The 26,766-nt window shown below is 52.2% G+C and overlaps 1 protein-coding gene across 1 annotated transcript; it reads right to left on the bottom strand.

Moving 5' to 3' along the window:
- Positions 1-8,252: 8,252 nt before the first annotated feature.
- On the bottom strand, positions 8,253-26,743 carry SF3A1 (splicing factor 3a subunit 1). Its single transcript, XM_043436671.1, has 16 exons — positions 26,605-26,743; positions 22,902-23,023; positions 18,503-18,710; positions 17,286-17,543; positions 16,232-16,306; positions 15,085-15,235; positions 14,565-14,758; positions 13,608-13,725; positions 13,159-13,344; positions 12,329-12,450; positions 11,985-12,230; positions 11,260-11,467; positions 10,648-10,802; positions 9,595-9,696; positions 9,410-9,481; positions 8,253-8,756 (listed from the first exon to the last, which is right to left on the bottom strand). Exons 1-16 carry the CDS (start codon positions 26,665-26,667, stop codon positions 8,655-8,657), a joined length of 2,382 nt encoding a protein of 793 aa, XP_043292606.1. The 5' UTR covers positions 26,668-26,743; the 3' UTR covers positions 8,253-8,654.
- Between the last annotated feature and the right edge of the window lie 23 nt (positions 26,744-26,766).

The raw sequence follows: 26,766 nt of genomic DNA, 5'->3' as shown, positions 1-26,766 counted from the left end.
CGCCCCGCCCACGCGCCGCGCCCATTGGTCGCCGCAAGGCCGGGGGCGGGGCCCTAGGACTTCCCCGGCGCTTCCTCCCCGCAATGCCCAATGGGTGCCGCGGACCCCAGGGCCCGCCCACCTCCCCCAGGCTGGCGCCAACAGGCCCGACGTGAGGGGGCGGGGCAGCCGTCACCCGAATCCCTCCCCCCGAGCTGCCAATCACAGAGAGCTCACCTGAAAGAGCTTTAGGGCTTTTCCGGATTAGCCTCTGCCTGGCGTATACCTGCAGCACCGCGCAGGCAGAGACCGAGGGCGCCCTCTGGGAACACTCGCCCTCTCCTCGCGAGACCTTAAAGACGTGGGTGAGGATTGTTCTCCCATTCATTTATGAGTAGCTCTGAGGAGACTCGGGATGGGTTCGGGGACTCATCCAGGGACATGGCAGCTTGAAGAGGTAGGCTGAGATGGAAATTCAGCAGCCTTTTCCTTCCCCTGCTCACTGCTTCTGGGGCCTATTAGGGAGACCTAATTAATAAGAATAATGACCAACGACTATTGAGCCACTCACTGCCCTGAACGAATTCTACCTAGTTATTTTTCCAAGAGCCTTATTGAGATACCATAAAAATCGCCCATTTAAAGTATATAATTGTGTTTTAAGAATATTTGTATTGTTGTGCAGCCATCACTGTAACCTAATTTTAGAACGTTTTCATCACTCCAAAAAGAAATTCATTCCTATCCTTACCAGTCACTCCCCATCTTTCCTCCCCCAGTCCCTGGCAACCACTAATCTGTCTCCATAGTTTTGCTTTTTCTGGACCTTTCATATAAATGGAATCATACATGTGGCCTTGTGTCTGGTTTCTTTCACCTCAGATGTTTTCAAGGTTCATCCATTTTCATTTCTCTTGGGTAGATAGCTAGGAGTGGGAATTGCTGGGTCTTTAACCATTTGAGGAACTGGCAAGCTGTTTTCCAAATTGGTCACACCATCTCTTGCAATCTTTTAGCAAGGAGGTAGATACTATTTTTGGGTTTCGCTGGTGGCTCAGTGGTAAAGAATTTACCTGCAAATGCAGGAGACTCGAGTTCAATCCCTGGGTCTCGAAAATTCCCTGGAGAAGTAAATGGCAACCTGCTCCAGTATTCCTGCCTGGGAAAGTCCATGGACGGGCTACAGTCCATGATGTCACAAAAGAGTCCAACATGACTTAGTGACTAAACAACAGAGACTATTTAGTCCCATTTTATTTTATTTATTTTTTATTTAGTCCCATTTTACAATTAAAGAAACTGAGGTGCAGGGAAGTGATGTCAGCTTCCTGAAGTCTCAGAACTAACTTGTGGCAGAGCCAAGATTTGAATCTAGTTCTTACCAACAGCATTCTTGGCAACAGGTATTCTTGCCTGGAGAATCCCATGGACAGAGGAGCCTGGCAGGCCAGAGTCCATGGGATCGCAAAGAGTCGGACATGACTGAGTGACTAACACTACTAGCACTACTACTTACCAACAGCTTCTATTAGGAAGCACAGGCTAATAGTATTTATATAGACTTAGCTCCTGGCAGCCAACTTCTGACCCAGGGATTATCAACTCGTAGAATTGTAATGGTAACTCCTCACCTCAGTCCAGTACTTCATGGCTCATAAGTCACAACCATATTGTCATTTGACACTCCCCTGCAGACCTATTGGGAGACAGGCTTAGAGAGGAGAAGAGACCAGAAGACCCAAGCCTGAGCTGCAGAGCCTGGGACAGGCTGCTAAGGGGCCCAAAGCAGCCCCAAGAAGGGCGGTCTTAAGCCGTGAGTGACTTCACCAGCCGTTTCCTTAATGCCATGTGGCTCAGACACTCTTGAAGACTTCACTGTGCAGTCTTGACATTCCATAGGCTTCTGATTTTCCATAAACAGGGCAATAACAGACACAGGGGTGAGCATGTGCTATTTGGTCTTAAATTCTCAGTCTGGGAGGATGTGTTCCACCTCTCTAGCAGATCCAGAGTGGTGGGCTCTTAGTCCCAGCTCCCAGGAAGGGCAGAGTACACCTGGCCAGAGGATGAGGGCCTATCCCAAGGAAGGAAGAGAGAGTCACATGCCTGGATCAGATGTGAAGCCCAGGTCTGGCAAAGTATCCACAGCCCTTTGACTGCAATTCTGGTTCAACACACATATCCCAAACACGTTCACCTCTATGAGGCACCTGTACAGTGATGTTCACTCCAGGGGTTTTTGGGGTGGGGGTGGGGGTGGGCAGGTTAGAAGCATCCAGTGTCCCTCCTTAGGAGACTGGATAGATGTTTATCTTGAGTTAAGGCCTTGAGGCTCCAGCTTCTAATTTTCTTACATAAGACCATCCAGGGGGAGTTCCCTGGTGTCCCAGTGGTTATGATGGCACTTTCATTGCCGAGGGCACAGGGAACTGGGATCCCACAAGCCACATGGGATGGAAAAAAAAAAAAGACAACCCTTGGTTTGAATCTCTGCTGTCACTGTGTGACATTGAGCAAATCACTTCTCTCTGAGCCCATGTCCTTACCTGTAAAATGTAAATAAATGAAAAAATGTCTCCTTGGAGTTGTTGCCTTGAGATTTTTAGTATGATAGTATGTGGTAAGCATCTGGCACATGGAAATACCCAGTCAATGGGAGCCAGGAGTGGCGGCATCTGTAGTTTGCCAAACACTTGCAAATTCATTATTGTCTTGAGTGTCTCCCACCATAGTCTGTGGCTGTAGCAGGGGAGTTTTCCTAATTTTTGGCTTGGGAGACTTCACTTCATGGCTGTGCCCCTCAGTAACTGGATATTCTCTTGCAAAATTGCTTAGCTTGGGACTTGGCTGGTGGTCCAATGGCTAAGACTGAAATTCCACTGCAGGGGGTGGGTGGGTTCGATCCCTGTTCAGGGAACTAAGATCCCACATGCCCTGTGTTGTGGCCAGAATTAAAAAAAAAAAATTGCTTAGCTTCTCAGATCCTGTTTCCTCTTCTAAAAAATAGGAATGTCAGTAATTACTTGGTGAAGAGTTGGTGGACTATCTCCGAAGCCTTCAGCATACAGTAGGTACTAAATAAATGTTACAGTTCTTCACTTCCGGCTCCAGAGCTCTTTAACTTATCTCATGTTACTCTAGTAACTCTGGGGGAGGGGTGGACAGAAGTGGAGGCGGAAGGAAATGAGGAAGGCTCTCTGCAGTGCTCTGGGAGAACAGTATACAGCAAGCAGGGCAGCAAGCACAAAGGCCCTGAAGAGGAAGCAGGTTCAGAAGATGGTGTAGTTGAGTGGAGTAAGAAAGCAGAAATGAATGAATGGATGGTCCAAAGGAATGCCCTGCACAATCACGTGGTTCACTGGAGCACAAAATAAGAGGCCTTTGGCAACACTGTGAAACACCCTGGTAGACCAGCTGCTGTATTCTTTAAAGGATGAGAGATGCATGGCCAGACCTACAGGAATGTGTTGAAAACCTGTGTGTCTCATCTTCCTGGCATCATAAGTAGGAGTGTATGAGGCCCTGACACAGGCCTCTGGTCAGCACCATCCTGGATCCTGGAAAATGCTCAGGAAATGTCAGTGTTCGCCAGGAGCAAACAGATGTCCAGATATCATAGTCTTTATGAGAGCAGAGCTGACGTTCATAAAGTAGATAGCTGGTGCCCAGGAGCCTGTGAAGAGTAAACAAACTATAAAGCTTCTTTATCCCTTCGGTTCAGTTCAGTTGCTCAGTCGTGCCGACTCTTTGCAACCCATGGACTGCAGCACACCAGGTTTCTCTGTCCATCACTAACTCTGGGAGCTTACTCAAACTCACGTCCATAGAGTTGGTGATGCCATCCAATGATTTCATCCTCTGTTGTCCCCTTCTCCTCCTGCCTTTGATCTTTCCCAGCATCAGGGTCTTTTCCAATGAGTCAGTTCTTTGCATCAGGTGGTCAAACTATTGGGAGTTTCAGCTTCAGCATCAGTCCTTCCAATGAATATTCAGGACTGATTTCCTGGTTGTATGGACTGGTTGGATCTCCTTGCTGTCCAAGGGACTCTCAAGAGTCTTCTCCAACACCACAGTTCAAAACATCAATTCTTCAGCACTCAGCTTTCTTTATAGTCCAACTTTCACATCCATACATGACTACTGGAAAAACCATAGCTTTTTAGTTAATAAAGTCTCTCACCATTTCCATTGTTTCCTCATCTATTTGCCATGAAGTGATGGGACTGGATGCCATGGTCTTAGTTTTCTGAATGTTGAGTTTTAAGCCAACTTTTTCACTCTCCTCTTTCACTTTCATCAAGAGGCTCTTTATCCCTACACTGAGGATAATAGTTAAGACTGTTTTGGCAGACAACACAAATGGGGTTAGCCCAAAACTGCAGTTAGTAGGTCCCACAGCTTAAAAACATTCACTTTTTTGTATGTAAGCTGCAGGAGCAGTTTGATACAGAGGTTGTCACCAAGAATGACAGCCTTGTTGCCCCCTTTTCTCTTTGTCCTCCTTCCTGTGGTCACTTCATCCTCAAGCTAGAACTCCTCATGGTAGCAGCTCCAGGCTCACATGCTTCCTCCATCCATCCATCCAGTGGATGACTCTTCTGGTAGCTTCTGTTCAATGGTGGGAAAGGAGTACGACAAGGCTATATATTGTCACTCTGCTTATTTAACTTATATGCAGAGAACATCATGAGAAATGCCAGGTTGGATGAAGCACAAGCTGGAATCAAGGTTGCCGGGAGAAATATCAATAACCTCAGATATACAGATGACACCACCCTTATGGCAGAAAGCAAAGAGGAACTAAAGAGCCTCTTAATGAAAGTGAAAGAGGAGAATGAAAAAGCTAGCTTAAAACTCAACATTCAAAAAACTAAGATCATGGCATCCGGTCCCAACACTTCAGGGCAAATAGATGGGGAAACAATGGAAATAGTGAGACTTTATTTTCTTGGACTCCAAAATCACTGTAGATGGTGACTGCAGCCATGAAATTAAGACCCTTGTTCCCTGGAAGAAAAACTGTGACCAACCCAGACAGCATATTAAAAAGCAGATATATTATTTTGCCAATAAAGGTCCGTCTAGTCAAAGACATGGTTTTTCCAGTAGTCATGTATGGATGTGAGGGTTGGACCATAAAGAAGGCTGAGCAATGAAGAACTGATGCTTTTGCGCTGTGGTGTTGGAGAAGACTCTTGAGTCCCTTGGACTGCAAGATCAAACCAGTCAACCCTAAAGGAAATCAGTCCTGAATATTCATTGGAAGGACTGATGCTGAAGCAGAAGCCCTTGGCCACCTGATGTGAAGGAACTGACTCCTTAGAAAAGACCCTGATGCTGGGAAAGATTGAAGGCAGGAGAAGGGGACGACAGAGGATGAGATGGTTGGATGGCATCACCGACTCAGTGGATGAGTTTGAGCAAGCTCCAGGAGCTGGTGATGGATAGGGAAGCCTGGCATACTGCAGTCCAGGGGGTTGCAGAGTCGGACACAACTGAGCAACTGAACTGACTGCTCAGTGTTGAGAAGGCTGTATTCCTTCACTCTGTACTAGGACACAGGTCTATATCTGATTTAATCATCACCACAGCTCAGAGGTAGGGAACACCAACTTGTTTAGTTGACTCCAGCTTAAGACAACAGTAGTACCTTCTCTTTTCCAATGCTGCAGTCCATGGGGTTGCAGAGTCAGACACAACTGAGTGACTGAACTGAACTGAACTGAGTACCTTCTCTGTACTATGATAAGGAATAAGAGTGTATCCTGTCCTGCATCATGGATTGTATGACTCGGGTACCAGAATTGTTCACTTACATGTATTTTAAAAATAAAGCAACATACACAGTTAAGATCAAATCCCCAAATCAGACAAGTTAATAATCTTAAGAACTTACATTTCACTTTTAAAGAAGCAAACTTCTAAAATCTTACATACTAATTCGTGGACTTTTAAATAAGCTATATTACACTCACCCGCGGACGGCCACCCAGACACACGCACCGTGCACACGAGCGGGCGGCGGGCCCGAGAAAAAAGGGAAAAAAAAAAAAAGAAAGCTATATTGTATTTTTTTGCCTTTTTGATTTCTGCATTATAGGAATAAATGAAATAATACCTATAAGGATGGCTGTAATTACAGTGTATCGCATATTTCAAGTATTCTAATATAATTTTTGTACACATTCTTTTAATGCATAATTGTAGAATGTGAAATGGGTTTAATCATTAGTGGCCTCCAATGGGCCACATGGTTTTCATTTCAAGCAGCTGGTGGAACTGAAATTCCTCAGTGTCTACTACTCACAGAACCCTCTTCGTGCAAGCACCGAGCCAGGCCGTTTTCCCAGAAATCTCACAACAGGCGCATTTCTCCCCATTTCACAGTCTGGCCGGGTGTGAGGATCCTGTGGTCACCAGGAATACAAGAGCAGCTTTAGCCTTCCAGAGCCCTTGCTGGCCTCGGGATATCCATCTTATCTAGAAAATGGGCCAGATAATCCCCGGAGGAATGCAACTGAGGTCAGAAAAGCTGTGCAAGCAAGGGGCAGCCTACATGCTGCAGGCTCTAAACAAGAAGTGCAGAGAGCTGGGCTGCACGCCGGGCCTGCGGCCACTGGCGACCACAGGGCCGCCTGGTCAATGGGCCTTCTGCGACTGAGCGAGCCAGAACAGATGTTCATTCAGGAGCTCCGGGAAGCTGAGTTGGGCCCTGGAGGGCGGCTCAAAGGACCCATTCACTGACATTCCGCCAGCAGCATTCCCAACATCCAGGCGCAGCCTCAGTCATGGAAGTCCTGTGAGATCTGCCCATCTGTGAAGGAGAGGCTGGTCCCAGAGCCATACCAGGAAGAGAGGAGGGCTTAGAGTGTGGGACTCCCCCAGTTCTACTAACCCCCTTCCCTCCTGGAACAAGACCGAGGGGCTGTCCAGGGGGATTTCTGGTGCTGGTCATGGAGAAGCAGCTGGCTCACTTCTGGCACCCAAACCTTGAAGCTTCTGGAAGCCAAATTTCAGTCCTGGCCCCCGGGGGAAATTTCTAGCTACCAGGCGGGAAGCAAATGTCAGAGTGAGGAGTAACATCCCACTGACCAAGTTACAAATGTGAGCAGTTTGTAATGGAGCCACATAACTGGCACTGTCGAAGGGCCACCTGAGCCCAAGGTCTAGAGTTGGAAACTGAGCTTGGCGAGGCGGTAGAAGGAATGGTGACTAGAAGACTGTGACTTCGGGGATGGCCTCCCCCTCTGGACCTGGGAAATGACTTCTCAGGATGAAAAGGAAGGACTGCAAGGAAAAGGCACTGGGGGACTCTCAGGGGACAAACACCCGATATCTTCAGAATGAAATCGACATTAGGTTTAAAACCAGGAAATGGTTATCAACAGGCTCTCACCTTCCTCCCTGTGAACACCCACACACAGCAGCACCCTCCTCCCTGTAACAGCACGACTCCGAGAATAACCGTGAGCCTGGCCCCGCGAGCGGGCGAGGACTGCGACAAGTGTTTTGCACACATTCTCTTTTTATCTTCTTACTGTGTGACTGTGGGCATGTGATTCAGCCTCTGTGCCCAGTTCACTCACGTGTGAAAAAGAACACCCACACCAGAATCACATGACTCGGGGAGTTCCCTGCTGGCCTAGTGGTTAGGGTTCTGGGCTCTCACGGCCTTGGCCCTGGTCCAATCCCTGTCCAGGAGCCAGGGTCCTGCAAGCCACACAGCACTCACCTGATTAAAATTGACCAAGTGCTTGAAACAGTAAGGAGTAGTTGGATAATTCTATAAAGTTTAACAAAAACAGTTCACGGCCTTGGAACAATGAAGTATTTTTAAAATAAATACAGTTTTGGGAAAAACAACCTCATCATATATTTGTGCTCACTCTGCATAAGCCACCTGCTCAAGATCACTTATCAGGTGATGAGTGACCCCTGGCCTGTGGGAAACCGCCAGCCTCTGGTCTCATCTGCGTGCTGCCCACTGACCGCAGAACTGCAGCCCAGCAGTCTGTGTTCTTCTGCGGTGCTGGCATGTTGAAGGTGTTCCGTGTTAGTTTGTTAAACGTACAGGGCTATGCTTTTTGAAGATCCATGTGTTTCAAAAGGGCAATAAAAACATATGTAAGAAAGAGCCATAGAAGACGATGCAATCAAGAATTCAGTGAGAAGCCCAGCATTCCTCAGGGCAGAAGAGGAGCCACAGGCACTGTGCCATACTCCTAGGTCCAGACAGGGCACGGGTGGCCAGGAGACAAGTCTCATGACAGTGATTTCACAAGAAGGGTTGAAGAGGTTTATTAGCCCATGGCAAAATACAAAATGATTAACGATGATGACAACCATACTCTATGAGCCACTTGGCACTATGGTAACATCCTACAGGACATCCCTGGTTTCACGTTTCCTAACAGGCTGCCTGAACAAATGAATGCCCTCAAACCAAGACCCGAACACAAAGGGATTCCAGGGACCTGGGGAGAAGAGAGCCTGAGAAAGCCCTCTGCGTCACCGTTTTGGGTGGGGGTGGGGAACTCTGCAGGCCAGTCTGAATTTCTACACTTAGTAAGAGGGACACAATTGTGCAAGTCAGGGTCTCCTGGCTCAGGGACAGGGAGTGGGGGCAGGAGAGGCAAAATGGCAGTGGCCAGAACCTGACAGCAGGCTTTTCTCTTCTACTTCTTCCTTCCGCCTCTCTCCTTGAGTGCCAGGTGGATGACGGCACCATTGGCCATGTTGTAGTAAGCCAGCGAGTTGGAATCCTTGATGAAAATGCCCTAGAAAATAGAAGGAGTGCCTCAGCCCAGTGCCTCAGGCAGTGTGGCTGCTTCACAGCTCCCAACACTCTCAGCAAACACCAGGGCTTGAAGGCAGCGGGGGCAGGAACAGGAGTGGCGCAGGGCGGGAGTGAAACACTCCCAAGAATCTGGCCCTGATCAACCTATGGAATTTTAACTCTCAAATCATAAGATCTTTAGAGGTCAACTAGTCCAAAAGCCTCATTTTACAGATGAGGAAACAGGCCTGGAGTAGGGATCCAAGTCCAAAGAGGGCGAACACAGCAGTCCCCCATGATCTGGCAGGCACCAGGGTGTGCTGGACCATCACCTGTGTCCAAGCACAAACCCAGGCTACCTGAGACCACACTCACCAGACTGGCTCCACCCCCCGGACAGAAACCTACCAAAGCACCCCCAAGTCTTGTCCCCAAATGTCACTGAGACATCCAGACCCCGCATAAGACTGCTGTGACCTTCCCAGAGCCTCACTCACCCTGTCAAACTAACCTGCCGCAGCACTCCCCGCCAGCATCATGGCTTCTAGGATGGACTCACATGGCCACAACCAGGAGTCTCCCCACTCCTGATCCCACAAATGGCTTAGCTTCTGGGACAACAGACAGGATGAGGACAGCTGACACCCAACTCACCTCGTACTGCAACTTCTGTTTCCCTGCTGGCATGCCTGTGGCTTCGTGAATCTTCACCTTGATGACAGAGACCTGTGGAACGAAGGAACGGTCAGTCACCCCTCGCTAAGGTCAGTTGGAGGAAGCGTCCCCCTGATGCCTTGGTGCCCCTGTGCCTGAGGCCAGTTGGGGGCAGCAACTCTTACCTGGTCTGTGAGGGGGAGGGTGAAGACCAGCACCTGGCCATTCAGTTTCCATTCCGTCTTATCCTGCATGTTGGGCACCTGGACTTTGATGGACACTGGACCCTGCAAATCAGGAATGGCAGTTATGCCCGGGAAGTCCTGGGTCAACCAGATCTATGCTTTCCTAGTTGCGGGCCCTCAAGACAATGTCACCAAGACAATGTCACCTGTCCATCGGGACTCCTGGACTCTGGCCTGATTCACTACTGACACCACCTGTGGTGTGGAACACATCACTCCGCTTTTCAAGAATTGATCTCTCTTCTTTAGAATGATCCCTACCCTGCCTACTGGTGAGGCTGGAGCTGAGAAGGGACGTCAAAGTGCTCTGCAAGCCTCAAGAAGCACCACAAGGGAAAGACCATGAACTGTGAGGTCAGAAGACCTGGGTTCCCAACTCAGGGAAGCAGCTGATCACAACTGCTGGATGGTGACGCTGTGAGCCTTCCGTAAAAGGCGTGGCTCTCTCCCAGCACTTGAGTAGGTACTCAAGAAATGGAAACTACTGTCAGAATGGAAAAAAAAAAGATCTGCTCAAATGCCCTGGGGCAGTGGGGCTGGGACTGTTTCTGCCTCCTCACTGGAGCCTGCCAGCTTCCCCAGGCCCCGGAAGTGCCGAGGTTCCCAGTCTTTGTTCCCAGTACCCCAACAGGATCCCTACGATACAAGACTCTTGAAGGTTGCAACTGGAGACAAAGGTCACAAAGAAATGAAGAACTGCCTCCAGGATTTCCTCCTGTGTCCAGAGGCCCTTTCATACCGGAGTCCTGCTGCCTGTGCAGCTGGGTCTCCCTGCTGGCCTCTATGACCATTCACACCAGGGGGACCGCTAACAGCTGACCCCACATCGAGCATGTGCTCAGAAGCCTCACGGGCCTCCAGCAGCTGACCTAGGTCCCAGAAGCCAAAACCATGGGAGCAGCATAGGTGGGTCAAGGAGTGTAATGGGGGCGGGACTGGTCCCCCTACTAGTCTAGACACTGCATGTGTGGGCAGCACTCTGGGGTCACGTGCCTTATTTCTGCGCAGAAACTCCTCCTCGGGCATGAGGCTGTCCTCGGTCTTCAGTTTCTTAGAGGTAGGCTCGTCTTCCATGGGAGGCGGGGGGTGGACAGGCGGCATGGGGGCTGGAGCGGGGACGGGTGCCACGGGTGGGGCGGGCACAAAAGCTGCAGGACAGGAGCGAGCAGCCACATGAGAGGGAGGAAGGAGCCCAGGACCCCGGCTGGCGACAGTGAGGGGAGACTGCACAGGTTTCCCACTTCTCCCAGTCAGAGGTGTGAAAGACCTCTCCTGGCTGAGTCTGGCAGCCAGTAAGCTCCCTGGCAGGGGACCTGGGAGCCTTCCCAGGCTGGGTAGCAGGAAACTGGAGGAGGGGCAGGACCAATGGATGGAGCAGGGGCAGCCAACAGGATCAGTGCCCATCCAGGCCTGACCCCACTGGGTGCACATAGCCCAGCACTGCCTTGTCAGCCTGTCTCCCCCAGGAGCCAGGAGCCTAACCCCCTCCAGCTCAGGGATCTCTCACAGAGCAAAGTCAAGGCCCTCCCCTCAGCCACTGCTCTGCTCAGGGCTTGGCCTGTTAGGACCGACCCAGTGGCCTGGAAAGCGACACGAGACACTGACCTGTCGGCACAATCATGGGTGGTGGGCGAGGCGCCATGATGGGAGGGGCTGAGGGAGGCATGGGGACCACGTTGATCCTGGGCGCGTGGATGATTGGCGGCATAGGGGCAATCACCGAGCCTGGGGGCAGCCGGACCACGGACGCCATTGGGGGCCGGGGCATGACGGGTACTGCGGACACGACCGTGGTACGGACGGGAGGCGGCATCTGTGGGTGGAAGGGACCCACGGGTCACAGGAATCCACAGCTGCACCCTAAGGCACACCCGCCGGCAGTCGCTGGGGACGGCGCTGGATAGCTTCGACTCAGCGCCCTGGGGCTCAGAGCGCAGCCTCACACAGGCTCTGACAGGAACTACACTGAGACCCCCAGGGCGACACTCTTGCCACTTGGGACTCCACCCAAGTGAGAGCAACTGAAGACACTGCCCTTGACTCAGTCCCCTGGAGTCAGGCCAGCAGTCCTTCAAGGCCCCTTAAGTCCTCCAGGCCTCCCTGATCCAAGCCCGCTTCTCACATTTGCCACCCGCCTCCCTCCCGTGTCCAGCCCTCCCACACAAATGGAAGGTCAGGCTGGAGGTTCCCACTTCTAACTAAAGGGTTCCTTTCTCTTGACTTGACTCGTTCTGCCCTCAGGCTCCTGTGAGACTGCTGCCCTGAGCCAGCACTGTCCAACCCAGGGAACCCAGCTCCGAGGGACCCGTCCGGGGTGGCTGCGGGCTAACCGCGGGCGGCCGGGGCACGGATGTAATGGGCGGGGCCGAGCTGGGGATGTTGGTGGCTGAGGACGGTGGCGGCGGCTGCTGGGGGATCTCGTTGGGCTTGCTCGGGCCGATCTTCTCTTTGGTGTCATCCTCCGGCACCAGGCCCTTCGCCTTGTGGATGGCCTCAATCTGCTCCTGGAGGGTGATGTTGGCCTGGGCGGCCTGCTGGGTCCGGGCCATGCTGCCAGAGTGGCCGTCCCAGGTCACCTGCGTGGGAAGCGAAGCCAGAGCCGGTCAGGGCTGCCGGAACTGAGCCCGAAGTGGGGAGCCAACAGCAGGAAAGGCACTCAGAGTCACAGCTGCACCTTCTCTTCCGGTTTCTGGATCTCCTCCTCGCCAATCTTCTTACCGATGGCCGTTTCCTCCACACCAAAGATGTCAGTACGCCGCTCAGCCAGCTGCTTCAAGCTGCTCTCGATATCCAGACCTGGACAGTCAGAGAACAGAAGTGGGCGACAGAGAGGGAAACTAAACCCACTGCCCTTCTGACAAGGCGGTGGCTCTACTGATGCAGGCAGAGGCTGTTCTTACAGGACACAGCTATCTGTGGGTCCCAGAACCTTGCACCGGCCCTCTCAGCCTGGGGAAGACCGCCTGATGAGCACTAGGCTTGGAAACCGAGGCGTGTCAAACACTGACTTAACGAAAGGCATCTGAGAGGACAGGGCCACATGAGCAGCATGGCAAGGAGAAGAGCCCAGACTCCAAAAGTGGGGTCTCCATCCTCCAGAACAGTCTCTTCCTTCCCTAAAGGGCTGCTTCTCACAGTCAAGGGACCAACATGTCTCAGTTCAAGATGCACAGCGCCCTCCAGCCACCACAGCCTCTACTCTAAGACGGCCTGGGAGTGAGTACCCCTCCCGGCTGCAGTCAGATCCTGCTCCAGGATACCGACAGGCACTCGCCACCCATCTCGGGCCCGCCTTTGCAGGAATCCTCTGCAGAAGCTTCTAGAAAATGAGGGGTTCTTTTGTAGCTTCCTAGCCCGCACCTATCCTCAAAAGCTCCTGCTGACCTCAAAGCTTTCTACATTTGATTAAAGTTGACTATTAATTTAGAGACTCCAATGGGCTGAAGTAAGTTAGGGCTGGGTCAAAGAAGGGGCGTGGTCACAGTGGGGAACACCCCACCTCACCTGGCGCGTACACCTCGTCATCGCTCTGCTTCTCACGGATGGAGCGATCCCGCTGCTCCAGCCAACGGGGGTCGAGAAGCCCAATGCGCATGTGCTCCTGCATCTTGCTGGCAGGGATCTTCTCCCCAGTGATGGGGGACACAAGATACTCATCAGGAGCGGGGGCTGGAGGCAGGGGCTTGGAAGCTGAAAGGCAACAGAGATGGCCGAGTGAGAACCCTGGGTGGCAGCCTGGGTTAAGAGGGTGCTGCTTCATTCCTGCACCGTCCCCTCACTGCCGTGCTGTCCCAGGCCCTGTGCACTGTGCCAGGGCACCAGGGACGACTAAGCCCCATGCCCTGTCGAGAGGCCCACGACACAGGGGCTATCAATGCCTCATGACAAGCCCCCTCCAGCCATCCTGGAAACAAACAGGTCTGAGAAGCATGAGGCGGGAAAACAGAACCCACCCTTTGGGTCATAGTCCTTCCGGACAATGACCTGGTCTGGAGTTGGGGGCAGAGGAGGTGGCATGGGTGTCTCCGGAGGTGGGGGCACTTTCTGCCCTTCTTCTTCATCATCCGAACCCTGAAAAGCAAGGCAGTGGTGTGACTCAGAGCAGGAGTGAGAAGCCACCTTCCTGCAGCTGAGCCCGGCAGCTTGCAGGGTGGCAAGCAGCCGAGGCCCCTGCCGGCCAGCATCCCTGCGCTGAGCTCCCCGGGCAGCCAGGGCCAGCCGGCAGCAGGCCAAGCAGCTTCCTCACAGCATGAATGGGAGCGCTGGGGGCCGTGGTGCTGACACTCTGCCCAGGCATTTCCAGCAACTGGCACCAGGCAGTCCCAGGAGGCCAAGGGCACTTAACGTGCTGGGGAGGGCCGCGGGGGGCGAGTCAGCACTCAATGGGAGCCGCGCAAGGAGCAATGCTGGGAGGGAGAGAAAAAGTCAATTCCCACAGACACGTGGGCCTTTCTTCTCAGGCTGCACACAAATTCTTTCCGAGGGGAGGAAAGCGGCTTGGCTCTGGAGACTCTAAGCCTGTGGGGAGGCCTGGCTCGAAGGGGCAGAGGCGCCCAGAGAAAGCACAAGCTACGCTCAGAAAAGCTCTGGAAACTGCTGATCGCGCGGGCCTAGGCTCAACAACATCCAAGTATGCGGCAGAGAGGGTTCCCTAAGGAGAGCCAGCCTGGGGGCGGTAGCGAGCAGAGCCTCTGGGCAGAGGAAGGTCACCGAACAGGCCGGCGCAGCTCGCGGAGCCTTGCCTATGAAGGAATCTTTGTTGCCCGAGCTGGAAAGAGGGATGCCTTATTCAGGACCCAGGCCTCCTCCCAGGGCTCACGAGGGGGCTGGAGCACTCACTCTGATGGAGGAGTGCACCCCCTTGCCCTTGGCTCCAGGGAAGAGCCAGCCCAGGCCCCCCAGGAGCGCACCTCGTCCATGTCTTGCACTTGGGTGTCCTGGTCCAGCTGGGACGGAGGCTCCTCTGCCTTCTCCTGTTTCTCATCCTCCTCATCGGACTCAACCTCCATCTCGACCTCCTCGCTCTCCCCAAACTTCTCGTAGCGCTCCTGAATGAGGATCCGGGCCCCCAGCTCCTCCGGGGTGGTAGGTGGGGGGAAGTTCCCTGGCAGAGGGCGAGCAGGAGTCATGGGAGGGCTCCGCAGACACTCCTGTCAGAGGCCGGTCGAGCAGCCCTCCCCACACCGTCAGCTCTCAGGGCTGGGGCCGCCTGGTCTCTCTCCCACCTCCAGAGGCCCACCCAGGGCCGGGCACAATGGTATCTGTTGAACTGGGTGTAACTGGGGCAGCGGGAGAACCGAAGTCTTCTGGAAACAGGGAGGAGACAGAAGCCTCCACAGGATCCTCCCGCTACCCGGGGACAACTTGGCACACTCCCCCAGGATGATGGCGCCAAGCTCCTGGCTCTGCTAACAGGAGTCACAGACCGACCTTGCTCGTTGGGTTGGAAGTCCACTGTTTCCACCACCACGAAGTCATGCCAGTCGATCTGAGCGTAGGCGACCCGCTCCTTCTCCTTCTCCTCCTCTTCCTTCTTCCTCTCACGCTCCTGGAACTTGGCCCATTCTACGCGGTAACACACCTGAAGGGAGGGGAACAGCGCAGTGCCGAGCTGAATCAGGGTCGGCTCTCGAGGAGGCTGTCACCTCCAGGGCCTTCACCAGAGCCAGTGTCTCCTTCAGAACAGGAGGCTACTCTGCCCACCAGGGGGACTTCCTGGAGCAGACTACGGAATCTGCATCTGGTTTCAGCCAGGCCCAGAGTCTGGACAGAATTGAAAATGTGAATGCCAAAGACCTCCGTCTGGGCCCCAAGGGCAGCTAGCTCTCTGTTAGAACCTCAAAGTTTTTTGCTTGAGTTGGCAGGTGGTGAGCAAACTCCTCCCTCCCAGGAAGTCCATGTGATAACCATGTGCTCACAAGAGCTGCGGCAGCCTGACAGCCTGCAAAACAGAAGGCTTCAAGCAGCCTCCCAGAACCGCCAACATCAACATGCCTGGTCTCCTGACTCTGAAAGCCGGACTTCAAAAGGCAGTTGTCACCCAAGAACCCATTCAAAAGCTGGCTTCTAGCAAGAGAAGAAAACTGGAGACCGAGAGACGTGGAGAGAAAAGCGGCAGGGTGGGGACCAGAGAACCCAGGTTTCTTTGGTCTTTGCAGCCTCAAGGCCCTTCTTCCCACCACGACTGTGCCTGGAGCATAACAAGGTGCCGATTCAGAGACCATTTCCAAACACACAACAGAATCCACACACTGTAACTTGTGCTGTCAGAAACCGGTTCTAAGAAATTCAGTTTTGGACTTCCCTGGTGGCACGCCTGCCAATGCAGGGGACACAGGTTGGAACCCTGATCTGGGAAGATTCCACATGCCTCGGAGCAGCTAAGCCCAAGCGCTCGAGGGCCCACGTGCTGTGCCCACTGAAGCCCACATGTCCAGTCTGTGCTCCGCGACATGAGAAGCCCATGCACCGCACTGAAGAGCAGCCCCGACTCGCCACAACCAGAGGAAGCCTGCACAAAGCACAGCCACAAATAAACAAGACTATCAGAAAGACAGAAAGAAGAAATCCCGTTTACCTGGTCCAACACTTCCCGGGGGTTCTCTGCCTCTTTCTTAAGCTTGGTAAATAAACCTTTGGGTGGAATCAAGATCTGAAACACAGAAGAGTTAAGGCAACTGTCAGTGCAGCACAACAGGGGACAGTGTGGCCTGTGGAGGAGAGAGGAGAGCACGGGATTACGGGACCAGCTTCAGCTTCACTTGACTGGGCAACGCTGGGCAAGTTACTTAATCTCTGTAACTTGGTTTGCTTCTACAAAACAACACCGCCACTTAAAGGTGGCACTGTCAGCTTAAAAGGCTGCGAGGATTAGCAGGAAGTAAGCAAAAGCACCATCAGACCAGCATGCACACCATCAGCATGCAGTGACTGCCCCTGGGCGGATCTGCCTTTAGGCTTCTGCACACGCCCCCCCAGGGTCCCTGCAGGCTGAAGACTGCAGCCCACAGGTTCCCCCTCCCTGGCCTCCCATGCCCTGCTTTCTCTGCATTTAATCCACGGTGTTTATCACCATCTGACACACACTAACGGTGCACTTGCTTGTTGCCCCCTTGCTAGACCAGTCTCCATAAAGACAAGAGATTTTTGTCTTCAGTTCACTACTACATATCCAGAGCTTGACGTAGCGCCTGATACTCAAAGCTTATTTGCTGAGAGAACAAATGGTAGCTTTGTGTAAAAGAGCCACTCTTTCCAACTGGCCCAACCATATCCCCCTCGCTGGCAGAGCAGCTCAGCCCCTTTCCACCCTCCCTGTCCCCCTTCCCCAGGAACACATCTGTTCCTGGAGTTTCCAGGTCCAGAGACACACCAGCGCCCTCAGGTTAGAGTGCTAGACGTCCATACCCACGTTCGGAGGGAGAAGGAACAGGAAGCAGTTAGCCCTGGCAGCAGCCCACTAGGGGAAATTAACCGAGGGCTCACTTAAAACTGACACTGTTAACTATAGTAAGCCTTGGGTCTGGTGACTTGAATGACTGTTCAAGACCCCACACGGGAGTGGGCTCCGTGCAGAGTGGATCGAGCACTGGTGGGAGCGCGCTCTCCGCCCCGGGGCCCCGTCCAGGCACCTTGGTGTACTGCTCCACCAGCTTTGTGAAGTAGTTGAAGAGGCTGTGCTGCGGGCGGAGGAAGTCAAACTGGTAGTTGCGCTGCTCTTTCTGCATCAGCTGGGTCAGAAACTGGCGCCCATTCCTGGCCACAAACTGAGCCGTCAGCTTCACCACGTCCAGGTCGAAGGCTGAGATGGAAGGGGGGTCTGCGATGAACTCAAACTCGGGAGGGGGCTCTTTGGGCACAATGGTCTCTTGTATCACCTGGGCTTGAACCTAAGATGCAAAGGGAATGTGAGGCGAGAGGCAAGGGGCAGACTGGCTCCAGAAACGGGGCAGGAACACACCACCAGAGGATGGCACGGCTCTCTACTCCTCTGTTAATCACACGCATGCCCCAGCACACGGTGGGAGAGAAGCCTAACTCAAACAGCATCAATGTCTCGGCCCAGTGTGGCCTCAACTCTCTGAATGGCTTTCTGAGTGAGAACTGTCTCTCTCTGCATCTCCACTGCTGCCCTGAAACTGAGGACCAAAACTGGGTGGCAGAAGATCCAACAGAGATAGTTTATTAAATCCCACCCAAGGGGGACAGAGGATGTAGGAAGCCCTACATGTATGCAGAGGACCCGTCATCTGACCTCCACACGAATCATGAGGTGGACACAAGTACTGTGAATTTTTTCTACAGATGAGGAAACTAGGTTGCGTGAGGCACCGGGAGTAGTCAATTGCACTGCAAGGCCTCAGAACCTTCTCCAACCTTTACTTCCCACCGTAACACAAGAGGCAGCCTTTGCCACCAAGGCTCAGAAGGGAGCAAGGAGAAAGGACCAGTCCAGGTTTACACAAGAGGCAAAATGTGTCCTCACGGACAGCCCGCGTCGTTCCCAGTGCTATGGGGGTGAGGGCAGGCCACACAGAGGGGTGCTGGGAAGGCAAGACAGGAGAGGGGGACACACCAGAAGGGGTCCACAAGCCACGCTGTGGCACTGTCCTGACACCACAGTCAAGACAAGGAGCAGGGACTGGGAGCCTGGACTTCAGGGTCCTGACTCTGTGGCCCTGGGCGAACTGTGCTTCCCTAAGCCTCAGAGTCCTCATCTGAAAAAGGGTCATTTTACTGGCCTCCTCACGCAGCCCCTGTGAGGCACCAGTGGCTGTGAAGTGTGGACAGCAGTTCATCGTCTCCCTCCCTCAGCCCCGGGGCAGCGAGGCGCGGGGCTGGAGCCCACCTTCTGGGGCAGCTGCTGCTGGGCGGCCTGCTGCTGCTGCTGCATGACCTTGGGGATGGCGGCCGAGGGCTCCTGGGCCTTGCCCTCCTTGAACTCGCTGACCTTGTGGCGGTAGTAGGCATGATAAGGGTCGTTGGGGTTCAGGAAGTTGAACTTGGGGTTGTTGATCTCGTTCTGTCGTATCCTCGCTTCAAATTCAGGTCCATTTCTAGAAAAAGGGAAAAAAGAGAAGCATCGGTACTGCAGCCCTTTCAAGTGCTTAGACCAGAATACGGCTCACTCAAGTCCCATTCTTGCCACCACCCCACTCAAACGGGCCCCTCCCTTGGCACAGCAGAGCACCTCCCCAAGACTCCTGGCATCAGCTGCCGGCGCCCCCGGCTCCTGCTGCCTGCACAGGCCTCAGCGATCCCAGGGCCTCAGACCTCCATCATTCCTGCAGCACCTCCACCAGTCTCATCATCTCCAAAACCATCTCACTACTGCTCTTTTAATAAAATGTATTCACTTCAAAGAAAAGGTACTTTAAAAGGAAGGCATTGGAATCCCCTGGCGTCTAGGAGTTAGGACTCCACATGTCCTCACTGCACTGCAGAGGGCTCCAGGCGGGGCCAGGGACGGGGGGCAGCCAGGGTGCTGCGGGGGGAAGGGGGCATCAGGGGGAGGAAGGCATATGTTACTACTTCAAATAAAAGTCATATGGCTTTGCTAACAAAAGGCAGTCATACAAGTCAATAGGAGTCAATCAAAGCAGCATGGTTCAAGTTCAGTTCAAAGTCTGCTGAGACTGACACCAGTTCTCTTAGTTGAAAAGCATGACGACTGACTGCTTGGGAGGTACAAGGATATGTTAACACTGAACTGAGATGCTGTCCTCTAGCTAGCAAGGATAGGGAAAAAAAGAAAATGTAAACAGGATTTAACACCTTGTCCAAGTACTGGCTATAATCGGCTCCTTTACTACTGGGTGAGACTCATACAGGAAACACTGCTCTCCAAGGCCCGGGGTCCGAGCAGCTGCATAAAGCACGCTCACGTGACAGGGAGCAGTGACGTCAGAGAGGCCCCTGTCTCTCTGTATCTGGAGGAGTTTCCCCCACACACACCCTGTGTCCCCAGTGTGTATGCCTTTAAACCCTCAGAATGAAAAACGTCCCTCTCATGATGTATAGGGAACCCTGATTTTTTAATAAAGAGTCCCAACAGTAATATTTCAAAGTATCACACATTCACAATACCTGTATCAGTCAGAAAGTGCACTCACCTTAAAGACACAAGATATGGACATGTTCAAGTCCTGGGTTCACTACTGACTTACCAAGTTACTGAACGTCTCTGACTCAAATTTCCCATGTGTACAATATGGCTAAATACCACCTTCCATCTCTCCTCTGAAGTATTGAGAAAACTAAATTAGTGAATGAGAAGCCAAAGTCTATTGAACCACACAGGCCTGAACACGCCAGGGGCTGTTACTGCTCTGAAGGTTGGAAGAGGCTGCCCTATAAACAGGAGAGGTGATTTGGGAGCCAGGAGACGTCTGCGGGGCCTCCCTCACTCCTGCGGCCAGAGCCCTGCTCTCAGAAGTGCCCCAGACACACCAAGGGACGGCTCCAGAGGCTGGGGGCAGCCAGGCCACCCCATCTTCAGACTTCCACGCCTGGCCCAGTCAGCTGAAGAGGAGGCAGGGTGCAGGTGACGCTGTGCCCCACTTTAGCCACCTCGGTGGCCGAGGTCATCAGCACCCCAGCTAGCTCCTCCGCAAGTTCTGGTCACACTCAGCGGTGTGACTAACACCGTGAGGTCTGGGTGTGACAAGTGTGTTAGTCCAGCCGAAACCCACGCTCGAGGGCGAAGGGTCCCCCCCACCTTAAAACAATGTGAACCACATGAGGTCAAACGTCCACTTAAACACGGCTAAACCAGGCCACCACTCAAAGGGCCGCTAAAGAAGGGGCTCTGGTTGCCCCTCTACCACCACCTCCTAAGCCACAACCTCACATCTGGTAACAATGAAAATATAAAATGATGAGAAGGCAGGCATGCTTATTCCAAGCGACTCTGTTGCTTTAAATTGGCTTAATGTTAAGTTTAGAATTATATTCTCTAACACAAGGAATAGATTTCAGCAGGAAAAAAAACATGAGTCTGACTCAACCTAGCTGGTGGGACTTTTTAAGGGTAATTTCCACTTCAGTTTCTTGAAAGGAAAATGCAGGGAAGGGAAGACCAAACCTAGAGAGAAAAAACTCCTTTTGAAAAACCACACGGCTGGTGAATTTTACTCACTCAATACATGTGAACTCCACACAAGTAACGCAGAGGGCCCTGCATGTTTGCTGTAACCCAGCCTGAGAAGCTGATCTGTGCTTTCATTGCAACACTAACAAAAGCCAAGTCCACAGATTTCAGAAATGCCTACAAGGCGTCGGGGCTTCCCACGTGGCACGGTAGTAAAGAATCCACCTGCAACGTAGGTGACCCGGCAGGAGCCATGGGTTCAATCTCTGGTTCGGGAAAGTCCCCTGGGGTAGGGCATGGCAACCTGCTCCAGTAGTCTTGCCTGGAGCATCCCATGGACAGAGCAGCCTGGTGGGCTACAGCCCAGGGGGTCGCAAAGAGTCAGACATGACTAAGCAACTGAGCACTCACAGGGCAAGCATCACAGTCAAAGTCAAGATCTAGAGATGCGGGCGTACAGATTTATTATTAAGGGAACTTGGAAAGAATTCTTATTTCTGTGGCTGGCACAAAATTATTGGAAAGCTGTTTGGCAAAATGTTTAAGAAATCTTTAAAAATGCTCTTTCGGCCAGCAATGTGCCACACAGAGTTTTCTTCTAGGAAAACATTGAAAAAGGGAAAGAAAATGCTCAGAGACTTCCTTCCAGCTTTATGTGCCAAACTGAAATGCTGGAACAACCTCCAAGGAAGACACAGAGGAGTTGGCCAGGTCAAGGAAGGCGCAACGCCTCAACACGGTGCGTCTTCTCCAGAGAGGACCGTGCAGCATCAGGAGACCAGGGGGCAACCCAGGAAAAAGTTCACAGCACAGGGCAAATGGGAAAAAGCAGGATGTGAAAGTATCTCTGCTAGTACTACAAGAATCTAAAAAAGAAAGCCAAGGCCCAGGAGGAAACAGGAAAAAAGTGAAAACAGCTGGTAGAAACTATTCTGGTTGTGAGACTGGTGATTCGTCCTCTAACACCTTTTTCCTGTTTATTGTCTTCAGAATATCTGGGGAAAAGGGGAAGAATGAGTGTTGCTATGAGATATTACAGTTATGAACGCAATACCTGCTGCCCTCAATCAGACATGGCCCGCTAATGTTTAATCAGGCACAGAGCTGTTTTAACCCAGTACCCAGGTTCATCAAAGCCTTGGAAACGTGGACAGTTAATCTACATGGAGCCTGACACAGTGAAAGACATCAAGCAGAGGAACCTCTTTCTATGTTTCATTTCATAAGGAGACTGAGAAAGGAAGAACCCATCTACTCAATGATGCTTCTGCCTTGAACCAAAGCTAGCCCACTCCTAGGTGGGGACGCTGTCTTGGGGTCAAGGTGTGGCTCGCTGGAGAGCGCCGGCCCTGACTGAGGGCAGCTGTCTGCTCGAGGCCAGCTACCGTTTCCATGCAAGGAACTGTCCAACTCATCAAGAGAAGCCAAAAATCCAGACTTACGGTGCAATCTCATTTCTAAACAGTGACAACCAATTCAAAAGTTAGGGAAATTGTTGATAACAAACAAAAGATCTGAAAGCTGAATGTGGCCTGCTGGCTGCCAAAGGGATACTCGAAATGCCCTAAACCAGGGATGGTTGACCTTTGGAGTCAAGTGGCCATCAAGGAGACTCCATCTGAGGAAGCGTGGGTGTGCTCAAGTATAATGGGTAGGGACAAGAGGAAATCCAGCTGACTTCCATGCCATCTGGGCCGACAGCTACACGATGCACCTGAATTGCACCCAGTCCCCTCCCTCTGGCCTCATAGTAACTCTGCGGGGGGCACGTTATTCCATTCTGCAGTTGGGTCGGGAACGCAGTCCTTGCTTCATGACATTGATCCACTCCCTGTTCTGTCTTCCTCAGGCCAGCAGCTCAGACACAGACACACATCTCTGACAAAACAGCCTCCAGGCATTTCCTCAGGCGTGGTTAGGAAGCAGAGGTTCTCGGTGAACGCTAGAGCTGGGTGGGCCTGTCCTCTGCTACCGCCAGACTGTGTGAGAGATGCCAGTCCTGCCCACAGCCGACCTCACACCACACTGTGGTCTCTGATGAGCTGACAGGCCCAAGCCGACAATGCCACTCTAAAGACCCAGGTGTTACCCTCGTGAGAACCCAGTTCTTGTGCCAAAACCCACCTGCGACCAACATGAGCATGAGCAGCTACGTTACCTGGCCACGAAGCTGGCAGTCTTGTCAACGATGTTTCTGACCTCCGGAGGAGGGTAAATAATACCCACCACTGGCTTGGAAGGGGTAGAATCCTCCTTTGAAGATGCTTCTTCTTCTGTGGGCTGTGAAAACAGGAAAAAGAAGGCCTTGAAGTTTCAGGCTTGGTGTCGGATGCCCACCATTAAACTCCTCTGGGATATTACTGAGAACACAGACTCTCTCCCATTCAATCCATCACAACTTCCTGGAGTTAGGAACCTCTGCTCCAGAAGAACCATTTCTCTCAACTGCTCTGGGCTTGTGCGGGACTCTCCCAGGAACCAATGAAAAGAGCAGTCTCTCTGGCTCCCCCCAGCTGGAACAACTCTGTGACACTGGGAATCTGCATTTTCACCAAGCATCCAGGTGATTGAGATACGTAGGCAGGGGGAACAATGGGACATGGATCTGCCCACATTCTGAAAAACCATGATTCAGAATCCAGAAGGCACACCCTTGGATGTGCCTAATACAGGATATTTCACCACTGTCTGCTGAATAAAGAAATGGGAAACTCCTTGCTGGCCACTCCTGCCTCGAATGCCCTTTCCCTCTACATCAGTCCCACGATCTAAACCACCATTCAATGTTCAAGAGGTTTGTGAAACCATTGGAATACTCAGCATTAACTGCCCTATAAGTTCCAATACTCTGCTCACCAGCTTCTTCCTCTAACAAAGGGTCAAGCCTCTCATTTTAGAAAAAGTTCCTCCGCCTTCCTCACGTTCCTAACTGCTACCATCTTCTCCCCGCCTTCCTCTGGTAACTCAACAGCCCGTGTTCCCCCAGTCTTGTCGTCTCCACTTCCTCACCTCCCATCTGATCGTCATTCACGTCAAGGGCTCTTGCCAAAGAAAGACAGCCTACAGCCAGTTACTGTGGTTATCTGGCCGTGTGACCAGTGACCACTCCGTCACAAGATCCTCACCTCCTGAGCCCTGTCTCTCCTGCCCACCGTTCCACCCAAGTCTCCCTCTGGGCTCCCGTTTCACCCCCTGCCCTATAACGTGAGGTGTCCCCCCTCACACTGTCCTCAGCAGGCACTGACAGCACGTCCTCCACTTTCCCAGCACCTCTAGGCCGCACCGTCCTGCCCACACCAATGCCCCCTGTCACTCTCACAAGGCACAGAGCTGTGAGAACCTACGATCCCGGGCACTTTCGTCTCTAACCATATTCCTGGTGGACGGCCAACCGTGCCTCCAGTCATCCAGGGCAGAAACGTGGGTCTCTTCTCCTTTCCACAACCTCCACATTCAGTGATAAGGAACATTTCTCAAGCACAGAGTAGGTTCCACATACTTCTCTGAGCACTTTAAGCATATTACATCTATAAACCTTACAGAGCCCTGTGACGTCAGGTATCCTTACTACTGTCGTTCTACAAATAACGAACTGAGAAATGGAGACCTCTCCGTGAGGAGGCCCACGTGGCAGAACCGATTCCAACACATCAGTTTAGAGGCAGAGCCTGTACACATCAGCCCTTTCGTGATGTTAGCTTACCGGTCCCCTCTGTCCCATGCCCCAGCCAGTGTAGGCCAGGTCCTCAACGTCTTTTAAATAACACGACCAATCTTTCCTCCAAGCAATTCTCCACATCACTGTCTACCTCCATTTCTGAAACACAAACACGTCAGCCTCCAGCTTACATCCGTTCTTCTTCTCCCAAAAGACTGCTAGGAAAATTTCAAACCCCCAGCAATACAGCGCTTAAGTACCACTTTCCCAACTCCATGCTTTAACCTTCTTTACCCTTGACCAGAGGCACCGTCTGAATCCGACCTTGGTATCTCTGCACTTAGGTGGCTTTACCTGGCTTATTTTTCCCCAAATACTGGGAAAATGCCAGAGATACAGAGGTACTTGTAGTGGTTAACAGACAGGATGTGCTCAATAAATTTGCTGAATGAATAAAGAATGGTATTTGCCCGCTGCATCACCTACCTGGTGAACTACTGATTCATCCTTCTAAACACAACTTAGCTTAAACTCCCATGGGCTTTGCCTACCTTAACCTCTCCTCTAGCCCAACAAAACAATGTTGATTAGAATTGCTGCCTCCACTGTTTAAAATAGCCAAGATGTGGAAGGGCTTCCCTGGGAGCTCCGCTGGTAAGGAATCTGCCTGCAATGCAGGAGACCCCAGTTTGATTCCTGGGTTGGAAAGATCCCCTGGAGAAGGGATAGGCTGCCCACTCCAGTATTCCTGGGCTTCCCTGGCGGCTCAGACAGTAAAGAATCCACCTGCGATGCAAAAGACCTGTGTTCGGTCCATTGGTTGGGAAGACCCCTGGAGGAGGGCATGGCAACCCACTTCAGTACTGCCTGGAGAATCCCCAAGGACAAAGAAGCCTGGCAGACCACAGTGCATGGGGTTGCAAAGAGTCAGACCAACTAAGCACAGCACCAGACATGGAAGCAAGCTAAACATCCAGCGACAGACAAACGGATGAAGATGTGGTATGTAAACATGATGGGATAGTACTCAGCCACTAAAAAGAATGAAATGATGCCATTTACAGCAACATGCATGGACTCAGAGAGTCATACTGAGTGAAATAAGTCAGACAAGGAGAAATACCGCTGGCATCCCTTATGTGTGGAATCTAAAATGAAATGATACAAATGAACTTACAAAACAAAAAGAGACTAACAGACTTCGAAAACAAATTTATGGTTGCCGGGGGGAGAAACAGTTAGGGAGTTTGGGAAGGTCATATGTACACTGCTATATTCCAAATGGATAACCAATAAGGATTTATTGTATATCACAAGGAACTCTACTCAAAGTTATGCGGTAGCCTGAATGGGAGTGGGGTTTGAGGGAGAACAGATACGTGTATATGCATGGCTGAGTCCTTTGCTTTTCACCTGAAATTACCACAACACTGATAATCAGCTATACTCCGATACAAAATAAAAAGTTTCAAGTTAAAAAAAAAAAAATTCCTGCCTCATTCCTAATACCCATAGTTTATCACTCGTCAATTACTGACGCCCGTCTTTCCTCCTCAGCTGACTGAAATCTTTTTAAGGGCTGTCTGAAACTGTATCTTTTATGGTGACTGAGACGGTAAATATATTTACTACGTATTCTCTCATATCTGTCTCCCCACTAGTCCGTGAGCTCCCTAAATAAGGCACGAACTGTACTTCACTTATTTGGCTAACACCGGAGCCTGGCACGGGGTCGGGCTTAGAGTAAGCACAGAACAAATGCTGAGAGTTAACACTCAAAGATGGACCGTGCAGGCTGGGTAATTAGGGACTCCGGGGCAAAGGCTTGGGGCCGGTGGGCCCAATTAACCACACAAGACCAGAGAATGAGCTAGCACAGCGCTTCTCAAACGTTAATAAATCACCGTGGGGTCTTATTAAAAACGCAGATTCTGATTTTAGAAGATCTGGGGTGGGAAATCAGCATTTCTAATCAACTCCCAGGTGCCGCTGGTCCGCGGACCTCAGTTTGAGAACCACGGTTGTAATAAGGCTTCATCCGCTACCCGAAGGCAGGCGGGAAGCGCGCTGCCTCCTGGGACTTGGAGTGCCCCCAAGTCCTCCTAACCGGCAGCTCCTTCCTGCACGAGTCAGGAGCGCCCGCGTCGGAGGGGAGGGCCCAGGCCTGCTCGAGCGGCCGGTGGAGGTGCAGACCTCGCCGTACCTGTTTGGGCTCGGTGGCCGCGGGCGGCGGCGGGGGCACCGCCTGCACGGGTCCGGCCGGCATGACTGCGACGCTCAGGGCTGCCAGTCCGCCTCGGTGTAGGTGAGCGGTGCGGCGTCAAAGCGCCTTCCCCGCACCAACAGTACAACAAGCTCTCAAGAT

The sequence above is a fragment of the Cervus canadensis genome, chromosome 1 (assembly GCF_019320065.1).
Source record: "Cervus canadensis isolate Bull #8, Minnesota chromosome 1, ASM1932006v1, whole genome shotgun sequence".
Taxonomy (NCBI): Eukaryota; Metazoa; Chordata; class Mammalia; order Artiodactyla; family Cervidae; genus Cervus; species Cervus canadensis.
The sequence above is the reverse complement of the archived record's forward strand: the minus strand, read 5'-3'. Positions and strand labels throughout refer to the sequence as shown.

Coding starts and splice junctions, on each gene's coding strand:
- SF3A1 (XM_043436671.1), bottom strand. CDS start 26,667: ATGCCGGCCGGACCCGTGCAGGCGGTGCCCCCGCCGCCGCCCGCGGCC. Junction 17,544..18,502: donor AGCAGCAGCTGCCCCAGAAG/GTGGGCTCCAGC, acceptor TTTGCATCTTAG/GTTCAAGCCCAGGTGATACA. Junction 12,451..13,158: donor TGACGAGGTGTACGCGCCAG/GTGAGGTGGGGT, acceptor CTGACTGTCCAG/GTCTGGATATCGAGAGCAGC.